General features: G+C 44.5%; 2 protein-coding genes across 2 annotated transcripts in view; one reads left to right on the top strand and one right to left on the bottom strand.

Annotated features, from left to right (window-relative positions):
• Positions 1-3756: 3756 nt before the first annotated feature.
• On the top strand, positions 3757-8285 carry CFAP126 (cilia and flagella associated protein 126). The gene is made up of 4 exons (XM_040634483.1): positions 3757-3783; positions 4781-5122; positions 5617-5793; positions 6103-8285. The coding sequence occupies exons 1-4, from the start codon at positions 3757-3759 to the stop codon at positions 6310-6312; spliced, it is 756 nt and encodes a 251-aa protein (XP_040490417.1). The 3' UTR covers positions 6313-8285.
• The window catches only part of SDHC (succinate dehydrogenase complex subunit C), a 33331-nt gene continuing 14174 nt past the window's right edge, over positions 8068-27224 (bottom strand). The window contains exons 4-6 of the mRNA XM_008700642.2: positions 26096-26157; positions 12100-12263; positions 8068-8908 (exon numbers count right to left, since the gene is read on the bottom strand). Coding sequence (XP_008698864.1) covers positions 8804-8908; positions 12100-12263; positions 26096-26157 — 331 coding nt within the window. The 3' untranslated portion in view covers positions 8068-8803. The remainder of the gene's footprint in view (positions 8909-12099; positions 12264-26095; positions 26158-27224) is intronic.

Genomic DNA, 27224 nt, shown 5'->3' with positions numbered 1-27224 from the left:
TCCTGTCAGCCCAGGAAAACAGGCACAAGCCAGGTTCTAATCTAAGACCCACCATCACCCGCCCCAGTGAAGTAACATGCAGGGTACCTTGGAACTATCTGGAAGAAACCTTGGGGAGCTGATGGTATGACTAGAGACAATGATTCAGGGGTCGAATTGTAATAGATGAGATGCCCACAGTTTTACTAATGAGGGGTTACTAATGATTTCTGGTTTTAAAAAATTACCATGGGGAGAAAATACAAATAAAATAAAAATTACCATGGGAAGAAAAATACATCGAAAGTACGTGTTGCTGACTTTTGGTTGTGATAAAGTAGAAAGCACCAAATAAGGTAGTTTATCTAACAATGCAAATTTTTGAGGGAGAAGTTGCTCGAGATCCCTTTACTATCTGGGAAGGAGTATGGGATGAAAGCAAACAACTTAGAGATCTAATCAATTCTATCAAGACTCCAAAATTTGCCAGAGAATCTGACACACGGCTGGAGGGGGTGTAACGTCTTTGGAACGCAATTGGGCAACATCTGTCAGAATGCAGCAGGGCACCTGGCTGGCTCAGCCGGTGGAACGTGGGACTCTCGACCTCGAGGTTGTAAGTTCGAGCCCCACACTAGATGTAGAGATTAAAAATAAAATCTTTTAAAAAAATGCAATACCTTTTGACTGTATGATTTCATTTCTATAAATTTATCCCACAAATAGGCTCATAAAGATGCAAAATAACACCTGTGCAAAGATGTTCATCTCTGCATTGTAACAGCAACAAAACGACACGTTCGACAATAGGACGCTGATTAGATGAAGTGTAACACCTCACCGTGTAACAGCGGGCAGCGATTAGAAAGCTCTTTACGCACTAATATGTAATGGGGTTCAAAATATATTTCTTTTTCTTTACGATTTCGTTTTAAGGATCATGACCTGAGCCGAAGGCACATGCTCACCCGACTGAGCCCCCCAGGCGTCCCTATGCTGCAGTTTCCTGGCTGGGGTGGTTATAAGAACCAAATGAGAACATGTAATAAAAAGCGATTAGAACTGTGCCTGGCATATAGTAATTATGTTCATTCTTATTATCAGACTGACAAAAACAGTAAAAACATGAGTAGTGTTGGAAAGAGAGGACTGGGCCCTCTCACAGACTGTCAGAAGATGTAGAAATTGGGGGCGCCTGGGTGGCTCAGTCATTAAGCGTCTGCCTTTGGCTCAGGGCGTGATCCCAGCGTTCTGGGATCGAGCCCCACATCAGGCTCCTCCGATGGGAGCCTGCTTCTTCCTCTCCCACTCCCCTGCTGTGTTCCCTCTCTCGCTGGCTGTCTCTCTGTCAAATAAATAAATAAAATCTTTAAAAAAAAAAAGATGTAGAAATTGGCACAATGTCTTTGGCAACTTGCATACTAAATGCACGAGCCATCTGACTTTGCAATTCACTTTCAGAAACGTATCCTATCGATCACATGTTCATAAAATTATATACATATCAATCTATATATCTATATATTCACAAAGACATACATGTATATATAGCTTTTCATTGCAAGAATGTCTATAACAGGGATGCCTGGGTGGCTCAGTCGGTTAAGTGTCCGACTCAGTTTCAGCTTAGGTCACCATCTCAGTTTCAGGAGATCAAGCCCTGTGATGAGCTCCCTGCTCAGCGAGGAGTCTGCTTCCCCTCTCTCTCTTCCTCTGTCCCTTCCTCTGCTCATGCACTCTCTCTCTCTCAAATAAATAAATCTTAAAAAGAATGTAACAGCAAAAGACTGGAAATAACCTAAATGGTCATCCAAATGGGACCAAATAAGTACATGCTGGTGTGTCCTAAAATGGATAGTATACTGTCATGAAAAACATCCCTGAGATAGTCAAAAAAGCAATCACAGAACAATGTGGATATCTTGCCACTGTTAGTGTTAGAATACATAGAATACTTCTGGAAAGAGACACAAGAAAATAGTATAAGTAGTTATAATAGTAATAGTAACAGCAATCCCCTCTAAGGAGCAAGACTGGGAGTTGAAGTCAGATGGAGATTTGGTTTTCATTAAACACCCTTCTGTAAAAATGGAACGATTCCCCCATGTACATTACTTTTTCCATTAAACAAAAGCTAGCTGATTTTTCTAAACAAGAGTGCAGTCATCAGATAATCTTACAACTCTATCGGAAAAGCATACCAGGGACACCTCGGTGGCTCGGTTAGTTAAGCGTCTGCCTTTGGCTCTGTCATGATCCCAGGGTCCTGGGATAGGGTCCTACATCAGGCTCTCTGCTCAGCGGGGAGTCTGCTTCTCCCTCTACCCCTCCCCCTGCTGGTGCTCTATCTCTCTTTCAAATACATAAATAAATATATAAATAAATAAAATCTTAAAATACTGCTATTTTCTTAAAAAAAAAAAAATAAAAAAGAAAGAAAAGAAAAGCATACCAGCTGAAGACAGAAGTTCCGAGAGAAATGCTGGTTGTTTGACTATCACTGTGGCTTTGAGGACACAATGGATGTCCTAGAGCAAAGTCCTTGGTTCTGAAGGTTATCACTCTAGAGCACTGAGAACCACAGGGAATAAGCACGCCAAGTCCTCTTTCCAGACCTCACATTCTCCGGCTGTTACCTGCCAGAGCCTGCCGAACCAGGGCTGTTTTTACCTCCATCTCTCCAAGCGTAGGAGGGCTCTCATACTTGGCGTGTTAGTTGGGATGACGACTTTAGGGGGAAAAGGAAGGGAGAGGGACTGACAACTGTCCCCTATAATGCTCTCTTGGTTCTCAATGATTTCTTTGAACAGCTTTTTTCATCTTCACATCTCGTGTTACAAACAGACTTACAATTCATAAAGCAGTTTCCCTTTCTCATCAATTCTGACAACCCAGGAAATGAATATGATAATGCCATTTCAGACGCGTCTCGGAGGGGTTGCCCAGTCCCACGAATGTTAGTTTGTGTCCTGGAACCACCACTTAACTTTCCAAATCTGATGCTTTCCACACCATCGCTTTCTCCATCCCTGCCCAATCTCCTGCCACTAGCTCCTAATTCTACCTCATCCCTGCCAACTCCACGCACCTGTGTTCTTAGGCCCTGAGATCCTAGAGTGATGGACGGGACCGGAGTCATTCAAGGACAAAGGACAAGCTATGCTTTTTCCTGCTGGAGATAAATCTGAGTCACTTTTAAAAACATTATTCCTTTGCTATTCTGAGAAAATGAAGAAGTGGACCCTATAAATTGAGTCTCGCCGTATTGAGGACCTACTATGCAATGACACTGACTGGACACCTCCCACTTTATCTCACGGACCCTGTAAAGGCAGGCTCTATTATCTTCACAATATGAATGAGTCCACAGAAACTGAGAAGGGGAGCCAACTGTTTAATGTCACACAGCTCCTATGATAGTAAGTCAAGTGAGGATTCCAACCCCAGCACCTGGCTCTCAAGTCCAGGGTCCATTCCAGCACACTGCCCCCAAAACACAGCTCTTGGTGTTCCACAGTTTAAGATGGTTAAAACCACAGTCAGACAATCCAGAAGTTCTTAAGTAGGGTAAGTTATGCTATTAAAAAGGGCCGCTCTTTAGCTCATTTACTTTGTCTCCCGCATCTCTAAAATGAAACCAAACCTGAATTTCCAGGGAGAGGTTGGGGCAGTGTCATCCAAGGAGGTGAGTAACAAGTAAAGGGGCCGGCAGTCCTGGAAGGGCCGCCTTCCGCGGTTGCTGGGCAACAAAGGTAAACAGCACAGAGTGGCAGGATCATGGCCACTAACTACAGTGCCAACCAGGTAAGCTCTTTTTCCATCTCTAATGATTGACTTTGCCCTTGCACTGACTCTCCCAGAGGATTCTGATTATTGAATGAAGAGCTGAAAGTGGGGTGAGATGGTATTTTTCACCTCTTTAGCTCCTCAGGGTAGAGAGGGCCCACGGACAAGCAAAAGGCTTCTCTGGGTTAAGTTTGTAGGATCTGGACAAGAGGTCGGCAGGGTTTTTTCTGTAAAGGGCCAAACGGCAAATATCTCAAAATTTTTAGGGCCACGTGGCAAAATCAGAGATGTTATGGCTTAAAATAGCAAGAGAAAATATTTTTCCATAAAATTTCTGACAGAATTCAGAATATCGTAACCGTAATTTTTTTGTAATACTAATGAGAAAAACAGAATTCTTGTGGGACAAGAAAACACTTTACTACTGTTTCCTTTTTCAAAGCAATTGCAAATATCCATCTATAAAAACCATTCTTTGCTGTCTCAGGTCATCCCAAGACAGACAGGAGGATGGATTGGGCCCATGGGCCATATTTGCCCACCCCTGGTCTAGACCAGGATCACCCAATAAACAGATAATGCGAGTCACAAATGTAATTTAAAATTTTCTAGTAGCTATGTGAAAAAAAAACTAAAAAGAAATAAAATTAACTTAAATAATATATTTAACCCAGTAAGTCTAAAATATTATTTCAATGTTTAATCAATATTTAAAAAGTTATAATAAGATGCTTACATTCTCTTTTTTTTTGTACTAACTCTCCAAAATTACAAAGCACCTCCATTGGGACTAGTCACATTTCAAGTGTTGGGTAGCCACATGTGGCTAGTGGCGCCATGTTGAATAGCACACATTTAGACCAAAAAATAATATCCCTTCTATAGTGAGTTAAAGCCTAGCTTGGCTGTTCAGGTCTTTGGTCTTCAACTCTAAAGAACTGTGCCTCGTCATCATTTCCCGGGCACAGGGCCTTTGAGCCTCACAGAGATTCTCATCTTTCTCTCCACAGTATGAAAAAGCTTTCTCACCCAAGTATCTGCGGAACTGGTCTCCCGCCAAGCCAACAAAAGAGGTATTGCATGTGCAGGGCTCCCACAGGGCCAGTTTCTGATTCTTTCCACCACGTTCTCTGTAACTCACTGGCACCTAGTTCCTTTAGCCGCCACCAAATTCCCATATCTTCCTCTCCCTCAGCCCTTAACTCGAGCCCCTCGGATACCCTCTCTCTTTTCCACTCCATCTTCACAAGCATTTCTCTCCTCACCTCTACCCCAGAGAATTTCTTCCCATGAAGGCTACACTCAGATTATCGCCAATGATCGTGGTCATCTGTTGCCTTCAGTGCCCCGTTCCAAGGTGAGATACTGATCCCCATTCCCACTGAGGAAGGTGAAGAACTGGGGCACACAACTGGAGTAACCGAGACGGGAGGTTGCAATCTAGCACAGCCACTATCTGGAAATTAAAGTTCAGTCTAATTCCCACTGCAACATGACTGTCCCCAAACTTCCAGCCAGCTTATCCAACACAACAGAGTTGTGCTTAGCACCCAGAATGCCTTAAACCGATGAACATCTTCACGATACTTAGGTAGTGGGTACTCCGCTAGACTCAGCCTAAGGACACGGAATTTAAGTTAACCCAGCAGAATTAATATGATGACAAAATCAGGGTAACCTAATTGAGAAAGGGGGTAAAGCACGAATGGGGAGACTAGGAGACTGTGCTTTCAGTCTGATTTCATTACCATGCACCCCAAGGGTGAAGGGTGGAAGGAAGACAACAGACCTGCCGATAGGGCAGTAGTCCTGGGAGAAGCCAGCTGAAGAGCCTCGTCTTCTTCCTTTTAGGCAAGTCCCTGGGGATCTTTCATGGGCACCTGGCAAATGCCTCTGAAGATACCCCCTGCTCGGGTGACCCTGACCTCCCGTACAGTTGCTGGTGCTGCCTCCCTCACCAAATGGATACAGAAAAATCCTGATTTGCTCAAGGCCTCCAATGGGCTGCGTCCTGAAATCTTAGGCAAGGTGTCTATTCCTCCCACCTAACCTCAAATCCTATCATCTGCATTTCTTTTCAACCTCAAAAATGCCTCTTGTTATACCAGCACTATCCCAGCAGAGGGAACCTCTAACCAGCTCTCTCAACCTGTCTAGTCCCTGTCTTCTGACACCTAAAGAGATGTGCTAGGGACACATTCCCCCCAGAATGCAAAATGATCTGATCTGACCTTTTGTCCATGGTATGGGGAAGAAGGGAGTTAGAATTCTAAGATGGACTGGGAATGATCTAGGCCTGACCAGAAACATGACTGTCTCTTCCATTCTACCCGGCAGCCTCATGATCCGGATAGTCAGAGGAAACTTGGGAAGTCTACCACAAAGACTGTACAACAAGCATCAAGTCCGACCATAATTCCAAGCTCCCCAGCTGTAAACCTCAATTCCCCAGACCAACCCCAAAGCTCACACCCCTCTGCAGCCAACACCCCAGGTCCCCCCAGCCCAGCCAACTCAGGAGCCCACCAGGAAGCCCATGTATGCTAGAACACGGGGCAGGTCCTAATCCAGCTGCAGTCCAGAAAAACAAACCTGGAATTCCAGAGGCACCAAGGGCCCACACTGAGAAAACTTGTCTAGAGACTGAGTGATGTAAGCAAGACCCCCGGTGCAGGACATAGAACAGGGAAATTATAGGGTGGGAATAAAGGCAATCTTGGAAAATAAACATTATTTGTTGAATCTATTACTGATTTGGAAGTTTTTTCCTTCTGTTATGGCTGCCTCTTGTAACCCATGACTAGGAGGCGGGCTGGGGGATATAGGGTAGGAAAAAGAACACGGCAGTGGCTGGAGATGGAACACATTTTTACAAGGACTGAGTCAGTTATCCTGCAAAAGTGGCCAAGAGGAAGTTGGTCTGAATTGTAGCAAAAGAAAAACCTCAAAGAGCCAGTCCTTACCCCAAGCCCCTCATTTTTCATCTGAGCATGCGCAACCACCACCTTGAAGTCAGAAATACGATTGTTCAGTAGAGCACGCATACGCACGTCTGGAGAAGATGGGAGAAGAAAAGGGAAGGGAAGCCAGGGTACAAGACACTATCCTTGTCTACGACTTCACATCTGACGGCAGAACACACGGGGAAGACAAACTAGAAAGAGTCATAAAAGTAAAACTCAAGCAAAAGTACATACATGGTTTTGAAAAGTGAAGATACAGAAGTGACTGGAAGTCAGAGAAGAACAACAAAGACAGACGGTAAGTAGAAATTTAGGGCAGAGTAAGAAACATGAGGACCCCTGTACCCCAACCCCAATCACCCAAATGGTAAGAAGCCACCAAAAAAAGGTAAGAAGTTCCCTTTCGGTTTCCCAGCCTCCAACACCAGCTTATCCTCGTCCTATTCTGTGGTCTTCCTGGCGCCGGCTGTTCAACGTAACGCCCTTGCCAAACCCTTCCCAGCTCCAACGCCGAAGTGTCCCTCATGAACATCTGTCCCCCACGCCAAGGACAAGTACAGAGGACACAGGGTTTAAGCTGGAGGAAGGCTACAAAGGCTTCCCAGGGCTAGTCAAGCAAGAAGGGAGAAGTGATCATCACAGAAAGCCGAAGGCTACTCGGGAGCTGGGAGGAGGACCGCTGAGCGCAGATCCCCAGTGTCTTAGCTTCAGTGAGGCCTTCCTGTCCAACTGCCACCAGTTCCAGTCATTGCTCCTCCTCTCCAACCCACAGCTTCAACTGGCTGGCCAACAACTCAGACAAGATAGATCTGCTACCCCCGAGTTTCCAAAGACTATCAAAACAGCATTCCTGCCAAGGGAGTTAAAGAGTCAAGACGCCGGCCCATATGGATTTTAAAAGCAGCAAGTTTTCCCGTTAAATTACACATTTTTGCCAGGTCTCTCTTATCTCTGCTCTCTTTTCTCTCCCAGTCTACACACCTAGCTCATCGGCCTCCCCTGGTCCTCTGGCTCCCTTACTGGGTCATCAACTGCTGAACTGCACCCTGAGGTCGATGGGTAGTTCTCAGGGGTATTCTGCAGCTCGTGATAATGCAAAGCTTCCACGTGCTTAACCTCCTTTCTCTTCCTTCTCTGAGGCTTCTGCACAATATTTGATCTCTGGCTACTTGCATCTGATTCCCTAAACATTGTTCCAGTGGTCAGCCGCAGGACAAGCTGTTTCCCTCCTGAGAAAGGTCAGATTGGGGGATGTAAACGCCTGAGATCAGAGTGAGAGGGAGGAAACTGGCTCTTCCCCAACCTCCATTCTCTTGGTTTCTCTAGATTTCAAGGAGAGTCAAAGACAAAATGAGTATTTTAATTCAGTTTCAGAAACAGATGTCACATGAATTTGGATTAGAAAAGAGGCTTGTTTTTTCCAGAAATGCAGGGGGGGGGCCTTAATAGGTTCACTGTAATTTTCTGGATCTTCCTTTTGCATTAAAAGCTATATATCTTCTCCCCAAAGCACCTGCTTTAAGAGTCAACTGACCCTCTTCATCTCCTGCTAGCTGGGACAGGCTAATTCCCCTCCACCCCCATCCCTCCTCTTTCAGTCATACTGTGTGGGTGCTGAAGACCCTGGGCTCTGACCAATGAACAGAACTGTCCTTTAAGCCAGCAACCCACAGGCAATGGCACCCAAAGCCCCACTCTCAGTCCCCATGGCAGAGGCCACAGAGCTGGCATTGTTTCCACTGTCTCAGGAAGAAGGAGCCAAAAGCTGACTGTCAGCACAAATCAAGGCCCAATATGGAGAGGGCTTCTAGGCCCAGAGTAGGCTTCAAGCTGGGGGCAGGAAAAGGGAAGTTTTGAGTCATCCCATCTTTAGAAACAAAGGGGAAACTGGACCCTCTTCCACTGCTCTGGTCCTAGAAGGCACTCTACTGCTGCTAAGCTCCAAGGGGATGTGCAAGCACAAAAGGGTCTAAATAAATCAGGAGAACTTTGTCTTGGCTGGAGAAGAGAGTGACAAACAGGAAGATAGGTCAGTGAATCACTTATGGGAAGACAATGCCAGGAACGTCAGCTCTTCACATGGCTGCCAGCCCTACGGAGGACAACACAGTAAGAACCAAGACAGCCACTCCAGACTGGTACAGCTGGGGAATCTTCAGGCCTTTCCCTAGGTCCCATACCTGCAGAAAAAAGAAAAGAAAAAAAAAAGAAGGAAGAAAGAATTTCAGCAATCAGGGCCCTGGGTACTCTCCTTTCTGAGAAAGGAGCTCCACCCCATGGGAAGGACAACTCCTCCTAGCATGGTTCTAGGGAAAAGCACTTCTCCTGGACCCCACCTTTCTCAAAACCCACAACATGGTCCCTACCACCCAGCTGCCCGAATGACAGAAAAGACAGATATACAAAGTACAGCCTCTATCTACAAAAGCTTCCAAAGAGAGAAAACTTCGCTAATGACAACAAAACCCAATCAACATTTCCCAAAGTGCGCTCCTCCACAAACTAGTTCCTCAGAATGCTAAAAGGTGTTGCACGGGGGAGCATAGTTCCACAGTCAAATAAATTTAGTAAACATTTAACTGCAAGACTTTTGAAACAATTTATTAACATATACCGTCAAGCTCTGAAACAACAAGGATAGAAGATACGTGGTTTCTTAGATACAGTCACAGAACCACCACCACCTCCCCCAACCCCTGCCTTTGAGAAGTAACATCCAGTCAGAGAACCAGTATTCTAAAAAAGCCCTGAGATCTAGAACACTATTTCTCATTTTGTTTGCCAGTTTACAGCAAAAGTTCACGAAAGAATAAGCGATATTTACCATTAGTATGTGTGCTGCATTCTCTATACTGTATGCTATTAAATTTCTGTTTTGTTTTTTTTAATAAGCTCCATGCACAATGTGGGGCTTAAACCCACAACCCCAAGATCAGGTCACACTCTCCACCGACTGAGCCAGCCAGGAGCCCCTAAATTTCTGGATTTTTTTGGTAAAAACCCACTAAACTGATTTTCTCCCCACTGCATCAGAAACCAGGGTTTTAAAAGCACTGACTAGCCTCTCCTGTACCCCAGGGATACTAACGGTGTTACATCTCAGTCACTAAAAGACCCCCCAGGGCAAAAGCAGAATTTTTAGGTTCTACGCTTTCCACATTTGATTATCCCAATTTAACACAAACGCCCACACTCTGAAGGTTAAACTAAATTAGGAGGACTTAAGAGAAAACTAAGAGAGACCCTGGGGGGGGGGGATGGAGCCTCTACCTAGATCAGATTAGGGGTCAAGCAGATTCCACACAGAGCTGTTTTGCTTATATAGGCACAGAGTTCTACCAAAAAACCTGAGCCCTACTGGCTGGTGGTGACAAGGGGGGGGGTTACTCTCTAGAATGCCAGAGACCCTGTCACTTCCCACTCTTTTCTATCAATTCGACTCCCCTCTCCCCATTAGATCTTCTGGGAAGGCAACTATCAAGCTCAGAGGGCAAGAGCTAGGACTGTCTGTCATGGAGAACAGATCAAATCCTGTCCCACACTCAGAGCCAGTACTTGCTACAAGAAAAAATAAAAGCAGATTTAAGGGCTTAAGAAAAGCCTTTAGGCTCCTCACTTCTCTCAACAAAGAGATTACCATTACAGGCAGGAACCAGGGCAGAAAAACCTTGACTGAGTTCTGAGATTTTGCAAAACCTCTTCCCCTTCCCTCCCCTCATACTGAGACAAAAGCAAATATATGGCAAGCCCTCTAGAGCCAGGATGTGAACAGAGGAAGCTGATCAGTTGATTTTCATTAGAGAGATTTGTTCTGTGGAATAAGGAGTCATTAATGGAAATGCCCTCCTTCTTTACCCCCTCCCGGAGGGAAATGAAGTCATTGTGAATCAAACTGAACACTGCCCCAGGGAACAGTTGATAGATACACTTAATTAAATAGGTCATTTAGGCTCTCACTTTTCTGATTCCATTAAACTGTCTATTGGACCAGACTGAAATTCAGAAAGTGCTTGTTTCTGGATTCTGATGTGGAAATTATAAAGGTCAGATTAAGGCAAGAGAATCCATTTGACAGATGGCTCAGGTTAGGAAGAAACTGGAAGACAAGAAAGAATGGAATCATAATTGTCTTTCCGGGAAAGAAAGCAAGACCATGGGTAGAGAGACCACAAAACATGAAATCTTAAAATGCTGGAGGAGGGACTGCTCTCTGACCTGGGGTAGGCATGATTAAGCTTTAATTCCTTTATAAAAGAGAAGGAGGGGGTGCCTGGGTGGCTCAGTCCGTTAAGCATCTGCCATCGGCTCAGGTCATGATCCCGGGGTCCTGGGATCAAGCCCCACGTTGGGCTCCCTGCTCAGTGGGGAGTCTGCTTCTCCCTCTCCCTCTACCCCTGCTCCTGCTCTCACTCTCTTGTGCACGTGTGCTCTTGCATGTGCTCTCTCTAATGAATAAATAATATCTTAAAAAGAGAGAGAGAGAGAAGGAGGTGCTCCTGGGTGGCTCAGTCGGTTAAATGTCTGACTCTTGGTTTCAGATTAGGTTAGAAATGTCTGACTCTTGGTTTCAGATTAGGTTAGGATCTCAGGGTCTTGGGATCAAGCCCCACGTTGGGCTCCACGCTCAGTAGAGTCTGCCTGTCCCCCTCCCTCTGCTCCTCCCTGGCTCACATGTGCCCTGAGTACGCGTGCATGCACTCTCTCTCTCTAATAAATAAATTAAAAAATAGTAACAAAAATTCAAAAAAGAGGAGGAGAAAAGTCATGTAGGAGGCAGCATGGACAGTTTTCAGGCCATCAAAAGATTCCTAACCCCAATATTAAAATCTGGAATCCTAGGTACCCCATTCTCTCCAAGAGCTCAACAAAAACCAAAAACAATTAACGCAATCCAATGTCAAGATAACAAAACTTAATATATTTGACTCCAGCTGGACTTGTCACCCTGGGTTGACAGGAATGTTAGAGTGAAAGCAGCAACCATCTAGCTCAGAATTGACACCCCAGGCTCTAGAATAGAGCCTGACACATTGTAGGTACCAGTTAATTATCTCATAAATCTGCCTTCTATGTCAGAGGGATGACCTGGCTTCAGGGGTCTCCTTTAGCAACACTCCCCTTCAAAATGGAGCAGTTCACACTGAGACCCTGCAAGTATCTGCCAGGCCTACACGCAGAGCTCAGCGGGATCCCCAGCAGGGCTGCCAGGGAGTGCACACGGATCTAGTTTAGCTCTCCCCAAGAGCCCCTGAGCAAAGGTCCAGACAACTAACTTTAGGGGTGGCACTAAACCCAGGCAATGAAGGAGGGAATCCTACACTCCCCTACACTCCCTTCACCCAGAAAATGTATAAACCAACAATTAACTTACCAGGTGTCGGATCCCATTCCAGGTGTGATACATGAGAGGGAAGACAAGTGTGAACTTGGCCGTGTAGATCAATGACGGCCCCAGACACAGGGACTTCACAAGTTCCAAATGAGACTCAAAGTTCCCAGGGATCAACAGGGCCGACAGGCCAAAGAGAGAGACCCCTGAGGAGAAAACCAAGTGAGCCCATTACAGCTGCCCACCAGCTACCACTACTGTAACACATAAAACTCGGTCCTCTGACAGGCCCGGGCACCTCATACGATTCCGACCCATTGTGAAATGGGGAAGATTTAAAATAATGTTCATGTCTGTGGTGGGAGGTAAGCTACTCGGGACCTGACCCTCATGTCTTAAATTTGCCGTACACATTAGCATGTTACTCCTCCTTCCAACATCCCTCTCTACAAGACTTCACCTGGCACTCTAGAGGTCACCTTCGGACTGCACCTACATTATCATCTCCATAAGAAAAAGTAAAAACAGTATATTCAGTCCAAGGTAAAGACTGAGAAAAAATTTTAAATCATTCAAATCTCTACCATACACACAAAAAATGTACCATAAAATGGACCAGAGACCTAAACGTAAGAGCTAAAACATTAAAACTCTGAGAAAACCACAGAAGTCAATCTTCACGACCCTAGATTAGGCACTGGTTTCTTATATATGCTGCCAAAACCATCGTGACAAAAGAATAAACTGGACTTTATCAAAATTAAAATTTTTTGTGCTGCAAACAATGTCCTACAGAAAGTAAAAACATGAATAAGTGGCACAGCATAGGGAGCAGTCAACGGTAGAGTGACAGTGTGCGTGGTGACAGATGGTGGTTTCAACAGCGCTGAGCAGAGCACAACGTAAAGGGAAGCGAAACCAGTATGTCGTACACCCGAAACCAATGTAACATTGTGTGCCGACTACACTCAAACGGGAAAAGGAAAAAAAAAGTAAAAAGACAACACAGAGCGTGAGAAAATATTTGCAGATCATATGTCTGTAAGGAACGTGTATCCAGAATATACTACAGATTCTTACAACTCAATAATAAACTTACAACTTCATCTTACAACTCAAAAATAAAACCCAATTTAAAAATGGACAAAGGATCTAAATAGGTTATCTCTCCAAACACAGATAAATAAATGGCCAAGAAGAACATGAAAAGATGCTCAACACCATTAGCCAACAGAGAAATGCAAATCAAAACCATGAGGAGAGAGCGCCTGGGTGGCTCAGCCGGTTGAGTGTCTGCCTTCGGCTCAGGTCATGATCCCAGGGTGCTGGGATCGAGCCCCGCATCGGGCTCCTTGCTCTGTGGGGAGTCTGCTTCTCCCTCTCGCTTCCCCTCTGTGCTCTCCCTCTCTCTCTCAAATAAATAACATCTTTCAAAAAAAGAAAAAAAAATGAGAAGCTACTTCACAACTACCAGGATGTTATAACATATCTAAATATAAAACTATGTGCATTTATATAAGATATACACATTTACATAAATATCAAATGTGTTTAATTTTTTTTCCTAGACAGAGAGAGACTGAACAAGTGAGCGAGCAGGGGGTAGGGGCAGAGGGAGAAGGAGAGAGAGAGAGAATCTTAAGCCTAGCATGGAGCCCAACGCAGGGCTTGATCTCACGACCCTGAGATCATGACTGGAGCCAAAATTAAGTCAGACACTTAACCAACTGCGCCACCCATACGCCCCTCAAATACGTCTAATTTATATTTAATAACATGTAAATATCAAAAGACAGGTAATAACAAGTGTTGGCAAGGATGTAGAGAAATTAGGATCTCACATATTGCTGGTGGGAGTGTGAAACGGTACAGCCACTTTGGAAAACAATCTGGCAGTTTCTCAAAACATTGATAGAATTAGGGACGCCTGGGTGGCTCAGTGGGTTAAGCGTCTGCCTTCGGCTCGGGTCATGATCCTGGAGTCTCAGGATTGAGCCCCACATCAGGATCCCTGCTCAGCAGGGAGTCTGCTTCTCCCTCTGATCCTCCCCTCTTCTTGTGCACTCTCTCTCTCAAATAAATATTTAAATATTTATTAATAATTAATAATTATTAACTAAATCAATAAAATATTTAAAACAAAAAAGCAGCTTATAGTTTAGTAGGGGAGACACTTCAGTGCATCAGTCTATGGTCCAAGGAAGGTGCCAGAAGTCACTAGCACCGTAACAAAGGCATACGTGTGCGTGGGGTGCTCGGGAACACACAGAACAATCAAAACCCATCTGGTAGGAGGGGGACAGTATCCTGAAAAGCTTTTTCAGAGGTGTAGTTAAGCTAAATTTTGAGGAAAGAGCTGAGGGGGCAGAGAAGTCAGGAGTGACAGGATACATCAGAGGGCCTTATATGCTAAACTACAGAGTTTCAACTTGATCCTGCCAATTGAGGATGACAGATTTCATCTTGGTGCCAATCAAACACGGTTCATCTCAGTGCCAACCCCTATCAATTAATAATGGCTATCTAAAGTGTTCTAGTAAGACACATAGATGGCCAACACATGTGTGAAAAGAGGCACAACACTAATCTTCAGGAAAATGCAAATCAAAACCACTCTGAGATATCACCTCACACCAGTCAGAATGGCTAGTGTCAAAAAGAGAAGAAATACCAAGTGTTGACAAGGATGTGAAGAAAAAAGAACCCTGGCACACTGGTGATGGGAATGTAAATTGTACAAACACTGTGGGAAACAGTATGGAGGTTCCTCAAAAAATTAAAAACAGAAATACCATACGATTTGGTAATTCCACTACTGGGTATTTACCGAAAGAAAACAAAAACACTAATTCGGGGCGCCTGGCTGGCTCAGTTGCAAGAGCATGACTCTTTGTCTCAGGGTTGTGAGTTCAAGCCCCATGTTGGGTGTAGAGATTACTATAAACAAACAAACAAACAAACAAACTTAAAAAAAACCCCACTAATTTCCTATGTTTATGGCAGCATTATTTACAATGGAAGATATGGAAGCAGCTCAGGTGTCCATCAGTAGATGAATGGCTAAAGAGGATGTGGTACACGTACACAGTAGAGTATCACTCAGGCATAAAAAAGAAAGAGATCTGGCCTCCTGCAACAACATGCATGGGCCGAGAGGGTATTATGCTAAGTGAAGTAAGTTAGCTAGAAAAAGACAAATACCAGGTGCTGGGGTGGCTCAGGCATTAAGCATCTCAGGGTCATGATCCCAGGGTCTGGGGATCTGGTCACACAGCAGGCTCCCTGCTCAGCAGGAAGTCTGCTTCTCCCTCTGCCGCTCCCCCACCCCAGCTCGTGCTCGCACTCTCTCAAAAATAAATAATATCTTAAAAAAAAAAAGACAAATACCACATGATTTCACCTATATGTGGAATCTAAAAAACAAAACAAACAAATAAATGGATTCTTAAATATAGAGAACAAACTCATGGCTGCCAGAGGAGAGGCGGGTGGAGGCACAGGTGAAACACATAAAGGGAATTAAGAGGTACAAACTTCCAGTTATGAAATAAATAAATCACAGAGATGAAAAGTACAGCATAGGAAATATAGTCGGTAATACTGTAATGGCACTGTACGGTGACAGGTGTGACTTCACTTATCCTGAGCCCTGAGTAATGTATAGAGTTGTCAAATCAATATACTGTATACCTGAAAATAAAAAAAAAAATAAAAAAAAAAAGTGTTATAGTGGGAAGGATCCTTAGGCCGCATCGCACACGGAAACAATGACCGGCCCTGGCCTCAGAAGGAGGGGATGGTTACTTGGGTCAAACACTGCCATTCCTAAGGGGACTGATAAATCATGAAGAGTTTACACTGGACAGTGATACGGTCAGATACACCTTTGACCTCTGAAAAGGTCAACTTGGTAGCAACAGGGGGACGGATGAGGGGAGTCGGCGGCGGCAGAGAGTCTGAAGAGGATGCTGTGGTAATTCCAAGTCTCCAGCGGAGGAAGGGGACGGCTTGACTGAAGACAGTACAGGGAGAATAAAGAACGGAAAATCTGATAAAATTTGGGGATATGGGGTAAATGAGGTAAGTCAAGGATGGTGGTTTGCATGGGCTAGTGACTAGATAATGCCCTTTCCCCCACAGGGAACGAGGAAATGCAGGCTGTTTTTGGTTTCGGTTCTGAGTTGTCTGAGAACGGATGTCGATCAGTTTAGAGTACCGCCAAGCTGGAGGTACCCCAGGACCAGCACGTGAGGATACGCAGTAAGCAGCTGGCTGAAGGTCTAAAGCTGGCTGGGCTCCGGCTTAAAGACACAGATTTGAGGGTCACCCGCATGCAAGCGATGAGTGAAGTGTGAAGCGTGGATGGGGCACCTGGGGGAGGCAAATCCACCTGGCTGCGGAGCCCGAGGGAAGGGCCACGGCTCTCACCTCTGTAAGCACCGCATTTCACACAGAGAGCAACACAAAGCACGTTCTCAACGCTACCGGGTCAAGAAGTGCAGCTGGCAACGTGGGACCCGTGACTGGAGACTGAAGTGGGGGCCGTCTTGTGGGGCTGCGCCCTTAACCTGCGGGGTCTGCACTAACTCTGCATAGTGAGGATCAGCGCTGTGCTGAACTGGACACACCCAGCTGGTGTCTGGAGAACTGGAAAATTTATCGTTAATCAGAAAAACATGCATTTGGTGTCAGAAGTGTTGTGAGTAAAAAGAGTTCAGAAAAGGGCCTTTTTTGAAAGAAGAGAGAGGCAGCCAGCCAGTATGGTCTCTCTTCTAATTACATCTGGACTGGAATCCGTGTAATGAGCCCCCGATCTCCTTAACCTCCCAGAGACAACATTTATTTTTTCTGATTACAAAATAATTGCAAAGAACTACAACATTATAGAAATGTATGCTTTAGAAAAGTTCCCCGTAATCCCACCACTCAGTGATAACCATTTTGTGTACATCCAGAGACACTGTGTCATTTTCTGTTTTTAAGTACCCAACCCGTCAGAAAAATACCACCTATTTCAAATGTTTATTGCTACAGCCACCATTTACTTAAAATTTCCATAATTATTTAATCTTCATAACAATCTGAAAAATTAGTACCACCTTCATTTCACTAACAGCTGAAGAAAGGAGGTTCAGAAACGTTAAGAAGCATATCCAAGTTTACTGAGCATTAAGTGAATGGGCTGGGATTCGAACATAAAACTCAGATTCTTTCCACTAACACCACACTTTTTTCTTAAGCACCTATAAACTGCTGACTCATAACTGTTCTTTTAGACTTGCTGGTGTTTCTGTCGTTCAAAAAATACTGATCTTGAAAAAACTGGTGCAGTAGAATGGTGTCGAGAACATCTGATTTATTTTGAGACATTCATTTGCTTTTGAACTGATTTAACTAACTGATAAAATTCCAAAACATTCATAGAAGCAAAGGCGGAAGACACTGCTGTTCATACCTTGGTATTTCCATTAGTTTTGACTCTGGGAGGCTATCCGAGAGTAGCTGGTGTTATTCTAAGATGAGGCAGTCCTATCAGTCTGGTCTTCTAGAGGTTAGTGTTGCGATGAGCGGCCATCCCTGGGACTCAGCGGTCAGACTGTCCCGTCAGGTGCACGGACCAGGGCTGAGTCTGTCCGGATATCTAAGGCCCATGTGCGGCTGTTGTAAGTTCAGAGCTGCAGGTTTGCACTGAAATTCAAAGAACAGAGGAGGGGCCCCCTAACTTCCTATCTGTCCAGACTGTCAAAGATCCTTGAATCCTCTTGGGTCATAGCTTCTGTCCAAATCTTCTCAAACTAGCTCAGTTTGTGGTACCTCAGTGTTTTCAGTTTTTTTTTTATCAGCGTGCCCCTAAGCCAAAAGAAATACCTAACAGGTTTGTTTCATAAGTAATTCGATTCAAGCAACTCAAGTATTTATGTCCTAACAATTCAGTAGCCATCTGAAAAAAAAAATCATCCACATAATAGAAATTTTTTAAAAAAAAATTTCGGTCTTAAGTAACCACAATTATTTACTAATGAGATGTATACACTGTCGGATACAGAACAACACATCCAACCTTGGGTATCAGACTGGACATCAGCAGCATCATTCCCGGCTCTGCCCCGCCTTTCACACAGGCCAGGCTGAAGAATCAGCCCTTCAGTGAGAGCCTGCGCGAATGCACAGGCAAACCTACGGCTCAGGCAGCTTCTTTTCTGGAAAAGCGAAAGGCCTTCCATACAGACTTAGAAGGTAACCAGTGAGGCTCCGAAGTGGCTGTGTTTTTCTTCGGGGCTTTTCATGAGACAGGCCATTAGTCACTGATTCTCAAATGTGATGTGTTATGTATACATCAGGAATCCTGGTCACTGGCACCGAGGCGGTGGAGAGAAAGTGGTGAGAACACAACCTCTGGGGAAAGGCAATGTGGGTTCAGTTCCCACTCTGTCACTAACCAGCTACTATTTCCTCACTTCCCCTTCTGCTTATATTAATGCCTTGTTCGGACGGTGAGGATTAAGTACTAGATACGAAGTTCCTAATACAGGCCTGGTAGTGATTACTATTTACATTAATGCTTCGAATATTTAATTCTGTCCCATTAAGAAAATGACCATTTGTAGTTGAAACGCTTGTTCTCACACCCTCCGGCTTCACAAGTGCGACAGCTCTGTCCTCGCATTGCCAAGATGAAACCTTGCCTGGCAAGACTGACGGTCGCCAGAAGACGCGTCTCAGAACTGTTTTACTTCTCAGGGCAAGAACCCTCCTGCCCCCCGCCCCCCTCCAGAGGCTGCAGGGAAGGCACAGGCACGACTTCACACGAGGAGATTAGTGTGAGGACACTTCAGCAAAAAGAGCAGCCAGCTGCTGTCACCCCGAGTTTCATCACCACGTGGCCAGCTCCGCCAGGGCCTTTCTTCCCCATGTTTTCATTTCCACTTGCAGTGACATCTGCAGGGGCTTGCTGGGAAGAAGGATGGTTCCTGGAAGTGGCCACAGGGCGTCCTGACAACCCACCGGGGTCTGTACACAGCACTTCGCCGCAGTGGAGGAGGCTGGAGCTTGTCCTGGCGGCCAGGCGAAAGCACCATTTAATTTGTCTTGGCAATGAGACAGGACAGCCTCGGTGGCTCTGTTTTCCCCATTTACACTGCTTAGCCATTAGAGGGGCCCCTCCTCAGGCACTGAGGTTGCAGGAGGAGAGCCTACTGCCTGCTTCCCGGTATCCTAGACATCAGAGGAGAATTCAGGAAATCGTATATTTGGTTTCCACTCCTACATTTTTCACTTGTAATGAGGAAAGCTTTGGTGAGTCATTTCTGATTAATTAACTGATTGCTATTCCTTGTTCAAAGATGTGATACGATAAGAAATATATATTTTTCTTTTCCCCCAGTCCCTGGCACACAGATCCTGAAACCTTTGGAACCTCTAGAGTGATTAAGAGTGCCTTTAGTATGCTACTGGGATGACTGGTGCTGGGGGCCTCCAGATGGCTTCAGGATGGGGCCTGTTGCCAGAAGGACCAAGGCATGATTGAGGGTTGGAACTTTCATCCCCATCCCCACCCCCCCGATATCTGCAAATGAGTGGCTGGTGACTGAGCTAATGGTAAATGATCTAAGCCTAGGTGATGACAGCTCCATAAAAACCCCTGAACTATACAGGGTTTGGACAGCTTTCAAGTTGTTGAACACATCAAGATGCTGACAGGGTGGTGTTAAAAGAAACCACAGGCCTATCATGGTGACACTTAGGCCAAATCAGCAAACCTACCTTAATGCCTAACCTAACTGCAGTTTCAACTCCCCAGGGTTGTAACCTTTAACCAGTCAACATGGAATTTCCTGGTCAATACTAGGACATTTACTGATAGATACCTTCTACTCCCCTTAGGACAACCCTGCCTACACAATGCATTCCTTGCTAATAAATTCCTTTCTTTCCTTCTTTCTTCTTTAAAGATTTTAACTAAACACTGCACCCAGTGTGGGACTCAAACTCAAAAGCCCAAGATCAAGAGCCACACGACTGAGCCAGACAGGTGCCCGTTTGTTGTTATTATTGTTGTTGCTGGTAAGCCTTCTACCTTTAAAAACTTCTTCTGTTTAGCTCAGCAGAGCATCTCTCTCCTCGCTAGAGGGGATGCTGCCCAACTCATGAATCAATGAATAAAACCAATTAGATCTTATTTACTCAGCTGCATTACACCAGAAAGGGCATGGAAGCTCCATGCACACTCCCCCGCCCCTCCCCCATACCCTGCCCTACACTGATCTTCCATTTGGCTGTTCTGAGTTGCATCCTTCATTTAAACAGTCAGTAAACGTAAGTGAAGTGTTTTCATGAACTCTGGTGAGCTACTCTAGCAAACTATCGAACCTGAGGAAGGGGTCATGAAAACTCTGATTTATAGCCGGAACTTCAGATTTTATTTATTTATTTATTTATTTATTAAAGATTTTATTTATTTATTTGACAGAGATAGAGACAGCCAGCAAGAGAGGGAACACAAGCAGGGGGAGTGGGAGAGGAAGAAGCAGGCTCATAGTGGAGGAGCCTGATGTGGGGCTCGATCCCATAACGCCGGGATCACGCCCTGAGCCGAAGGCAGACGCTTAACCTCTGTGCCACCCAGGCGCCCCTTCAGATAGATAGTATTTAATTTAATCCTCACAATCCTAGCTAGGCATTATTATAAGCAGAAAAGGAAGTAAGGATATAGAACTCAGGACTGCCTTACTCCAAAGCTTGCTTTGTTACTTTCTCTCCACTGCCTCAGTGACCAGGATTTCTAACACATTTGAGCATCAGTGACTTATGTCCCATCTCATGACAAGCCCAGAAAAAAAAAAGCAGTCGTTCTGGAGTTCTATTAGTTCATTTATAAATCTGTAAGTTTCTTTATAAATCTTTAAGGCCTTCTTTTCTAGAAAAGGAGCTGACTGCCTGAGCAGAAGGTCTGCCTATGCATTTAGGGCATCTCACACCGAAGGGCTGATTCTCTAATCTAACCTGCTTTGAACGACTATCCAAAACGCTCACGACCATCCTTACACCCACTCGAGGTCACTGTACACCTCACTTACAGCTGCATTCCTCGCAAATACCCGCTATTTAGCATCCATCTGGGCCTTTTCTAAACTCCTTGTTTTTACTGCTGTGTGTCGGTGCGTCTTGGTCATTGCTCTGCCCCCCCCCTCACAAGGGAGCTTGGCCCCCTGCTGTTCTGAAGGTATTTACCTGGTTTCATCTACACTGCCACACCATCGGTCACTGTGGAAAATCATGAGTATTTTATTTTATTTTTTTTTTATTTTATTTTTTTTTAAAGATTTTATTTTTATTTATTTGACAGAGATAGAGACAGCCAGTGAGAGAGGGAACACAAGCAGGGGGAGTGGGAGAGGAAGAAGCAGGCTCATAGCGGAGGAGCCTGATGTGGGGCTCGATCCCATAACGCCGGGATCACGCCCTGAGCCGAAGGCAGACGCTTAACCGCTGTGCCACCCAGGCGCCCCAATCATGAGTATTTTAATCCCTACAGCCCTAAGTAATGGAAGAGGGTTACTAGCCATCTCTTTTTTTTTTTTTTTAAAGATTTTATTTATTTATTCGACAGAGAGAGACAGCCAGCGAGAGAGGGAATACAAGCAGGGGGAGTGGGAGAGGAAGAAGCAGGCTCATAGCAGAGGAGCCTGATGTGGGACTCGATCCCACAACGCCGGGATCACGCCCTGAGCTGAAGGCAGATGCCTAACCGCTGTGCCACCCAGGCGCCCCTAGCCATCTCTTTCCACGTTTTAAAGGACTGTTTGTAAAGTTCTTTTTCTTTTTTTTTCTTTTTTAGAGGGGGAGGAGGGGCAGAGATAGAGAGTTTTAAGCAGGCTCCACACCCAGCATGGAGCCTGATGCGGGGCTGGATCTCACAACCCTAAGATGGTGACTTGAGCTGAAATCAAGTGTTGGATGTTTAACCAACTGAGCAACGCAGGCACCCCTATAAAGTTCTTTTTCACTAGACTCTATTTTAAAGTCAAACTAGCGTCATCAAACTTTTTAGTTCAACATGCTTTGTAGAATTTATATATTGGCTGCAGTCTGGATAAATACCTTATCATGGATTTGTCCTGGCATTTTGTCCTATTACTGGAACATATAAGAAGAGGAATTTTTTTTTTTTAATTGAATGTAAGCTCTATGCCCAATGTGGGGCTTGAACCCATGACCCCAGGATCAAGAGTCATGTGCTCTACCAACTTAGCCAGCCAGGAACCCCAAGAACAGGAACCTTTTATGACTTCCAACGGTCTACAGGATCAAGTTCCAACTTCTCTGGGGGGCAAAGTCCTTTAATGTTCGGCACACTTTCCAGCCTTACCTTCTGCCACTTTTCCCATAAACACTACTCTCAAACAATCAGACCCCGTCACCACTATCCAGGGACTGAACGCTTCCCAACGCCGAGGCCTCTGCATACGGTGGTTTCCCTGCTGAATGCGTCCCCGACCTCCTCTTCAGGAACGCTCCTACTCATCCTTCCGGCAAGCTCTCCAACTCCTTCAGAGATGTCCTCTCCTCAGGGATCCCGTATCTCTATTCAAATGTTATCAAAGGGGCGCCTGCGTGGTGCACTTTGTTGGGTGTCCAACTCTTGATTTCGGCTCAGGTCGTGATCTCAGGGTCGTGGGATCAAGCCCCACGCCAAGCCCCACGTTGGGCTCCATGCTCAGCACAAAGTCTGCTTAAGATTCCCTATCCTTCTCCCTCTGCCCTTCCCCACTGCACGCTCTTTCTCTCTCTCTCTCATTCTCTCTCTCTAAAATAAATAAATAAATCTTTAAAAAAAGTTACCATAACGCATTATAAATATTTATTTGTCTTACTCCTTAGACTCCTCTACCCTTGAGAGTAGAGGCTATTACTATCACTATCTAATTTCTAATGCATAGCAGGAAACTAATTAGAAGGCAGGAAGAATGAACAGCTCTGAAATGACCACCACGAGCAAAATGATTTGGATGGGCATATTCACTTTGTAAACAGAGACCCAAGCACCTACTCAGTGCTCACTAGAGGGTATGAACAGTAACAAAGACAGACGCAGTCCCCACTCTCTGAAGAGTTTGCAGTTTCGTAAAAGAGACGGATTTATAAACAAAATAATAATAAACACATACCACAAGCTCTACAGAAACAACCAGTGCAATAAGAACTACGAAGGAGCAGGGCCGTGAGACAGAAACTAACAAAAGAACTAGAACCACAAACTCCTTCCTCGGAAATGGTAGGGAGCAAGGTACTGTTTAAGTGGACAATTCTGTTCCGATCTGAAGGATAAAAAGGAACTAACCCAGCACAGCACAGGGTAGGGGCAGACATTTCAGATTAAGGGAACAGAACACGCAATGGCTCTGAGGGGAGAAAGAGTTTTGCTCATTCAAAGGAACTCAAAGACCAGGGCGGCAGAGCACAGGAAGCAGGGGAGGCAGAGACGAGCTTGAGGAGGCCGGATCAGGCAGAGCACTTTCTGGCATGGGGGAGACTTAAGTTTTAATCTAAGTGCAAAGGCAAATACAGTAAAAGGGTGATTCTAAGTGTGACATGATTCCACTTATTTTCATAAGATTTTTGTTTTTCTTGCTGTTATGTGAAAAAGACTGGAGGAGAGCCACAAGAATACAAAGATCACAGTTGCCGGGACTGACTTCATTTCAGGCCAAATGATCCAATTCTTCTCACCATTCAGTCCAGTGCACATCATCTTCTAAGAGACCGTTGCCATTCAATTTATCGTGCTTCTCATCCCTATTTTCATAAGTCAATATCCAAAGTATACTTTCTTGAAATTCCATCAATTCTGGTATAGGCATTATTAACACGCTCATTTTATAAGGAATAAACCAAGTTCAGAGAGCTAAGTTGCCTATGTCATCCATCTAGCAAAAACCAGTTCCCTTCCAGTTCTGAATGGACCTTCAGCATTCGAGGGAAACATGAGAACTACTACCATATGTAAACAACAGCCACTATGTTCCATCACAGGATTAGGGGCCAAGATTAGGGAAAAACTGAATAAATGCTGATGAATACAAGGTCATTCAAGGGGTAAAGATAGAAAATATAAATGATTATTAAGTATCTTTGTGAAAAAAAATATATTTACTTTAGCTATGTTTGGTAAACTAATACTTTTTTGTCATTATAGTCTATGAAAGAGTCAATATCCCCCTTCTCATTCAGTGGTAATAAATACACGGACATAAAAAAGGTATCTAGGGGTGCTTGGGTGGCTCAGTCCATTAAACATCTGCCTTCAGCTCAGGTCACAATCCAGGAGTCCCAGGATCGAGCCCCATGTTGGGCTCCCTGCTCAATGGGGAGTCGGCTTCTCCCTCTCCCTCTCCCCCTGCTCCATTCTCTCTCCCTCAAATAAATAATAAAATCTTAAAAAAAAAAGGGGGGGGGAATCTAAAGCCTAATAAAACTAGTCTTGTTCTTCCAATGATTTTTAGGATTAAATTTGCTCATCGATACCACCAAACTAAGCATAAAGTATCAATCTAACAATTATAAGATTCTAAGTAAGCAGATATACAGTAACTATGAATTTACAGCTAGAAGAGCCTAATCTTGAAACGTATCATATTATTTCATTCCAAGTGGGTTAAAAACCAGAAACTAGGGGTGCCTGGGTGGCTCAACCATTAAGCATCTGCCTTCGGCTCAGGTCATGATCCCAGGGTCCTGGGATCGACCCCCACATCAGGCTCCCTGCTTGGCGGGAGGCCTGCTTCTCCCTCTCCCACTCCCCTTGCTTGTGTTCCCTCTCTCACTGTCTCTCTCTGTCAAATAAATAAATAAAATCTTTAAAAAAAAAACACACAACCCCCCCCCCCAGAAACTATATACAGATTCCCAAGCAAAAGCCATCATCCTTATACCTGGATTCCATCATTCCTTTACCAACCAAAGGAATGATAATATAGGAATGATAACATCAGGTCTTAGATAGGAATTCCTATCCCTACTTGATTATCAATAAAACAAATCTGATTTCAAATGGCAAAGATGTGTTGTTAAATCATTTCTGCCAGTGTCTCAGCAGCAGCTCCCTACATACAGGGTTCCTCCACTTGAGCCACCAGTCCTGCTGATGACTTCAGTAAAACATAGTCTACAGGAGCCCAGCAGGGCCCTGAAGAATATTAGAGAAAACAGAAATATGTCCATGTTTCCATGATAAGCCAGGGAAAAATTTTTAAATACAGCTGATCCTGTTGTAAAGTATCTCCCTATTGTGGAAAGATGCATCAGACCCCAAATCCTGATGATAATCTGCATACTTCCTACCTGTAATAAACTTTACTACCTGAAATGGATGCACTATCCACGACCAGCATACAATTCATACTGCATAAGTAAATAAACAGACATCCTGGGCTGTAAACCAAGATTTTGTAAGATTAGAGACTGACTTAATCTTTTTGGCTCCGATCAATTCTAGGTGATAAAGAATGGGTGCTAAAACTGAATTTCTGGAAGAATAAGGTCGATGACTAATCTTGGACTGTGTTTGGTCAATGTTTAGTTGGCCAGCCCATCTCTATGACATTTCTATCTCTGCTCTCTGTAATTTCAATACATATAATGTCAGGCTGTGCTAGGGATGATTTAAAAACTGGCGAAGTAGGGGCACCTGGCTGGCTCAGTCAGAAGAGCATGCAACTCTTAATCTCAGAGTTGTGAGTTCAAGACCCACACGGGGGTAGAGATTGCTTAAATTAAAAAAAAAAAAAAAAACCTTAAAAAAAAACTGGCTAAGAAAAGAATGTGAGCACACTGGAAACTCAGAATGAATTGTTAAAGGAATGAATGAACAGTAAGCTTAAAAGGACTCATCACTTTCTCTAAATCAAGTTGCTGATTTGTAGAAAAGGCAGTGCTAAGAGGCACAGAAACAGCAAAGTTCTTCAAAGTGCGTGTGTGTGTATGTGTGTGCACGCGTGTGTGTGCGCGCGCACAAGTGCATAAATTCACATGTACATACCTGCACTCAAGGCCACACCAGTACCACGGTGGCAAATGGACATCGCCATGGGAAGAGACCAACTGCAAAGAAATACACGAAGGCAATTAAAAAAAGAAAAATATGACATCACAATGGAGACTCCATTTTGTTTTTGTTTTTGTTTTTAAAGATTTTATTTATTTATTTATTTGACAGAGACAGCCAGCGAGAGAGGGAACACAAGCAGGGGGAGTGGGAGAGGAAGAAGCAGGCTCCCAGTGGAGGAGCCTGATGTGGGGCTCGATCCCAGAACACTGGGATCATGCCCTGAGACAAAGGCAGATGCTTAACAACTGAGCCACCCAGGCGCCCCTGGTTTTGTTTTTTTAAAAGATTTTATTTATTTATTTGACAGAGAGCTAGCCAGCCAGCGAGAGAGGGAACACAAGCAGGGGGAGTGGGAGAGGAAGAAGCAGGCTCCCAGCAGAGCAGGGAGCCCGATGTGGGGCTCGATCCAGGACCCTGAGATCACGCCCTGGGCCGAAGACACACGTTTAACGACTGAGCCCCAGCCATCCCCAGAGACTCCATTTTGGCAAAGACAATATAAACCACTTTGGAAATAGGCACTGTTTTATAGGAAAACTGATTTACTTCAGGAGAACATCCCTTTTACCAGAAGGAATCAATCACAACTCAAACTCCTCCTTTCATAAGAAGAAACAACGTTAGTCAGACACCAATTAAAGTTGCATCTAGTTAGAAAATAATCACTAGAATACAACCACCTAGGTCCTTCCTTGTGCCAGTCACAAGACTGAAGTAAAAGGAAAACGAAGTGAGTTTTCTCGATCTAGTTTCACAGAATATAGTCACCCTTGAACTCTTTCTTATGTGCCCATAAATATTCACACTGAGCATACCATTTATTCCCTAATAAACTACTATCCCAAATTTTTAAATCCAATTTTCCTGGATTTAGTAAATGTTTCTTAATCCACAGTTGTTTCGAAATACTTTGTCATCAAACCCTTTCTAAATCATGTTCTGAATCACTGATTTGCCAGAGCATTTCCGTAGAAGGACAACTAACACTGCTATATTCTGGACCTAGTTCTCATGCTCCAGAGGACTGGTTAGTGAAATGGAAAGAACAGGAGTCTCTGGA

This window comes from Ursus maritimus, unplaced genomic scaffold, assembly GCF_017311325.1.
Source record: "Ursus maritimus isolate PB19 unplaced genomic scaffold, ASM1731132v1 scaffold_2, whole genome shotgun sequence".
Taxonomy (NCBI): Eukaryota; Metazoa; Chordata; class Mammalia; order Carnivora; family Ursidae; genus Ursus; species Ursus maritimus.
Note: the sequence above shows the minus strand (reverse complement) of the source record. Positions and strands in the feature narration are given on the sequence as shown.

Excerpts from the sequence above, each read along its gene's own strand:
- CFAP126 (XM_040634483.1), top strand. The coding sequence starts at position 3,757 with ATGGCCACTAACTACAGTGCCAACCAG. Across the intron at positions 3,784-4,780 it reads CTAACTACAGTGCCAACCAG|AAAAGCTTTCTCACCCAAGT; the intron begins GTAAGCTCTTTT and ends TCCACAGTATGA. Across the intron at positions 5,794-6,102 it reads GTCCTGAAATCTTAGGCAAG|CCTCATGATCCGGATAGTCA; the intron begins GTGTCTATTCCT and ends TCTACCCGGCAG.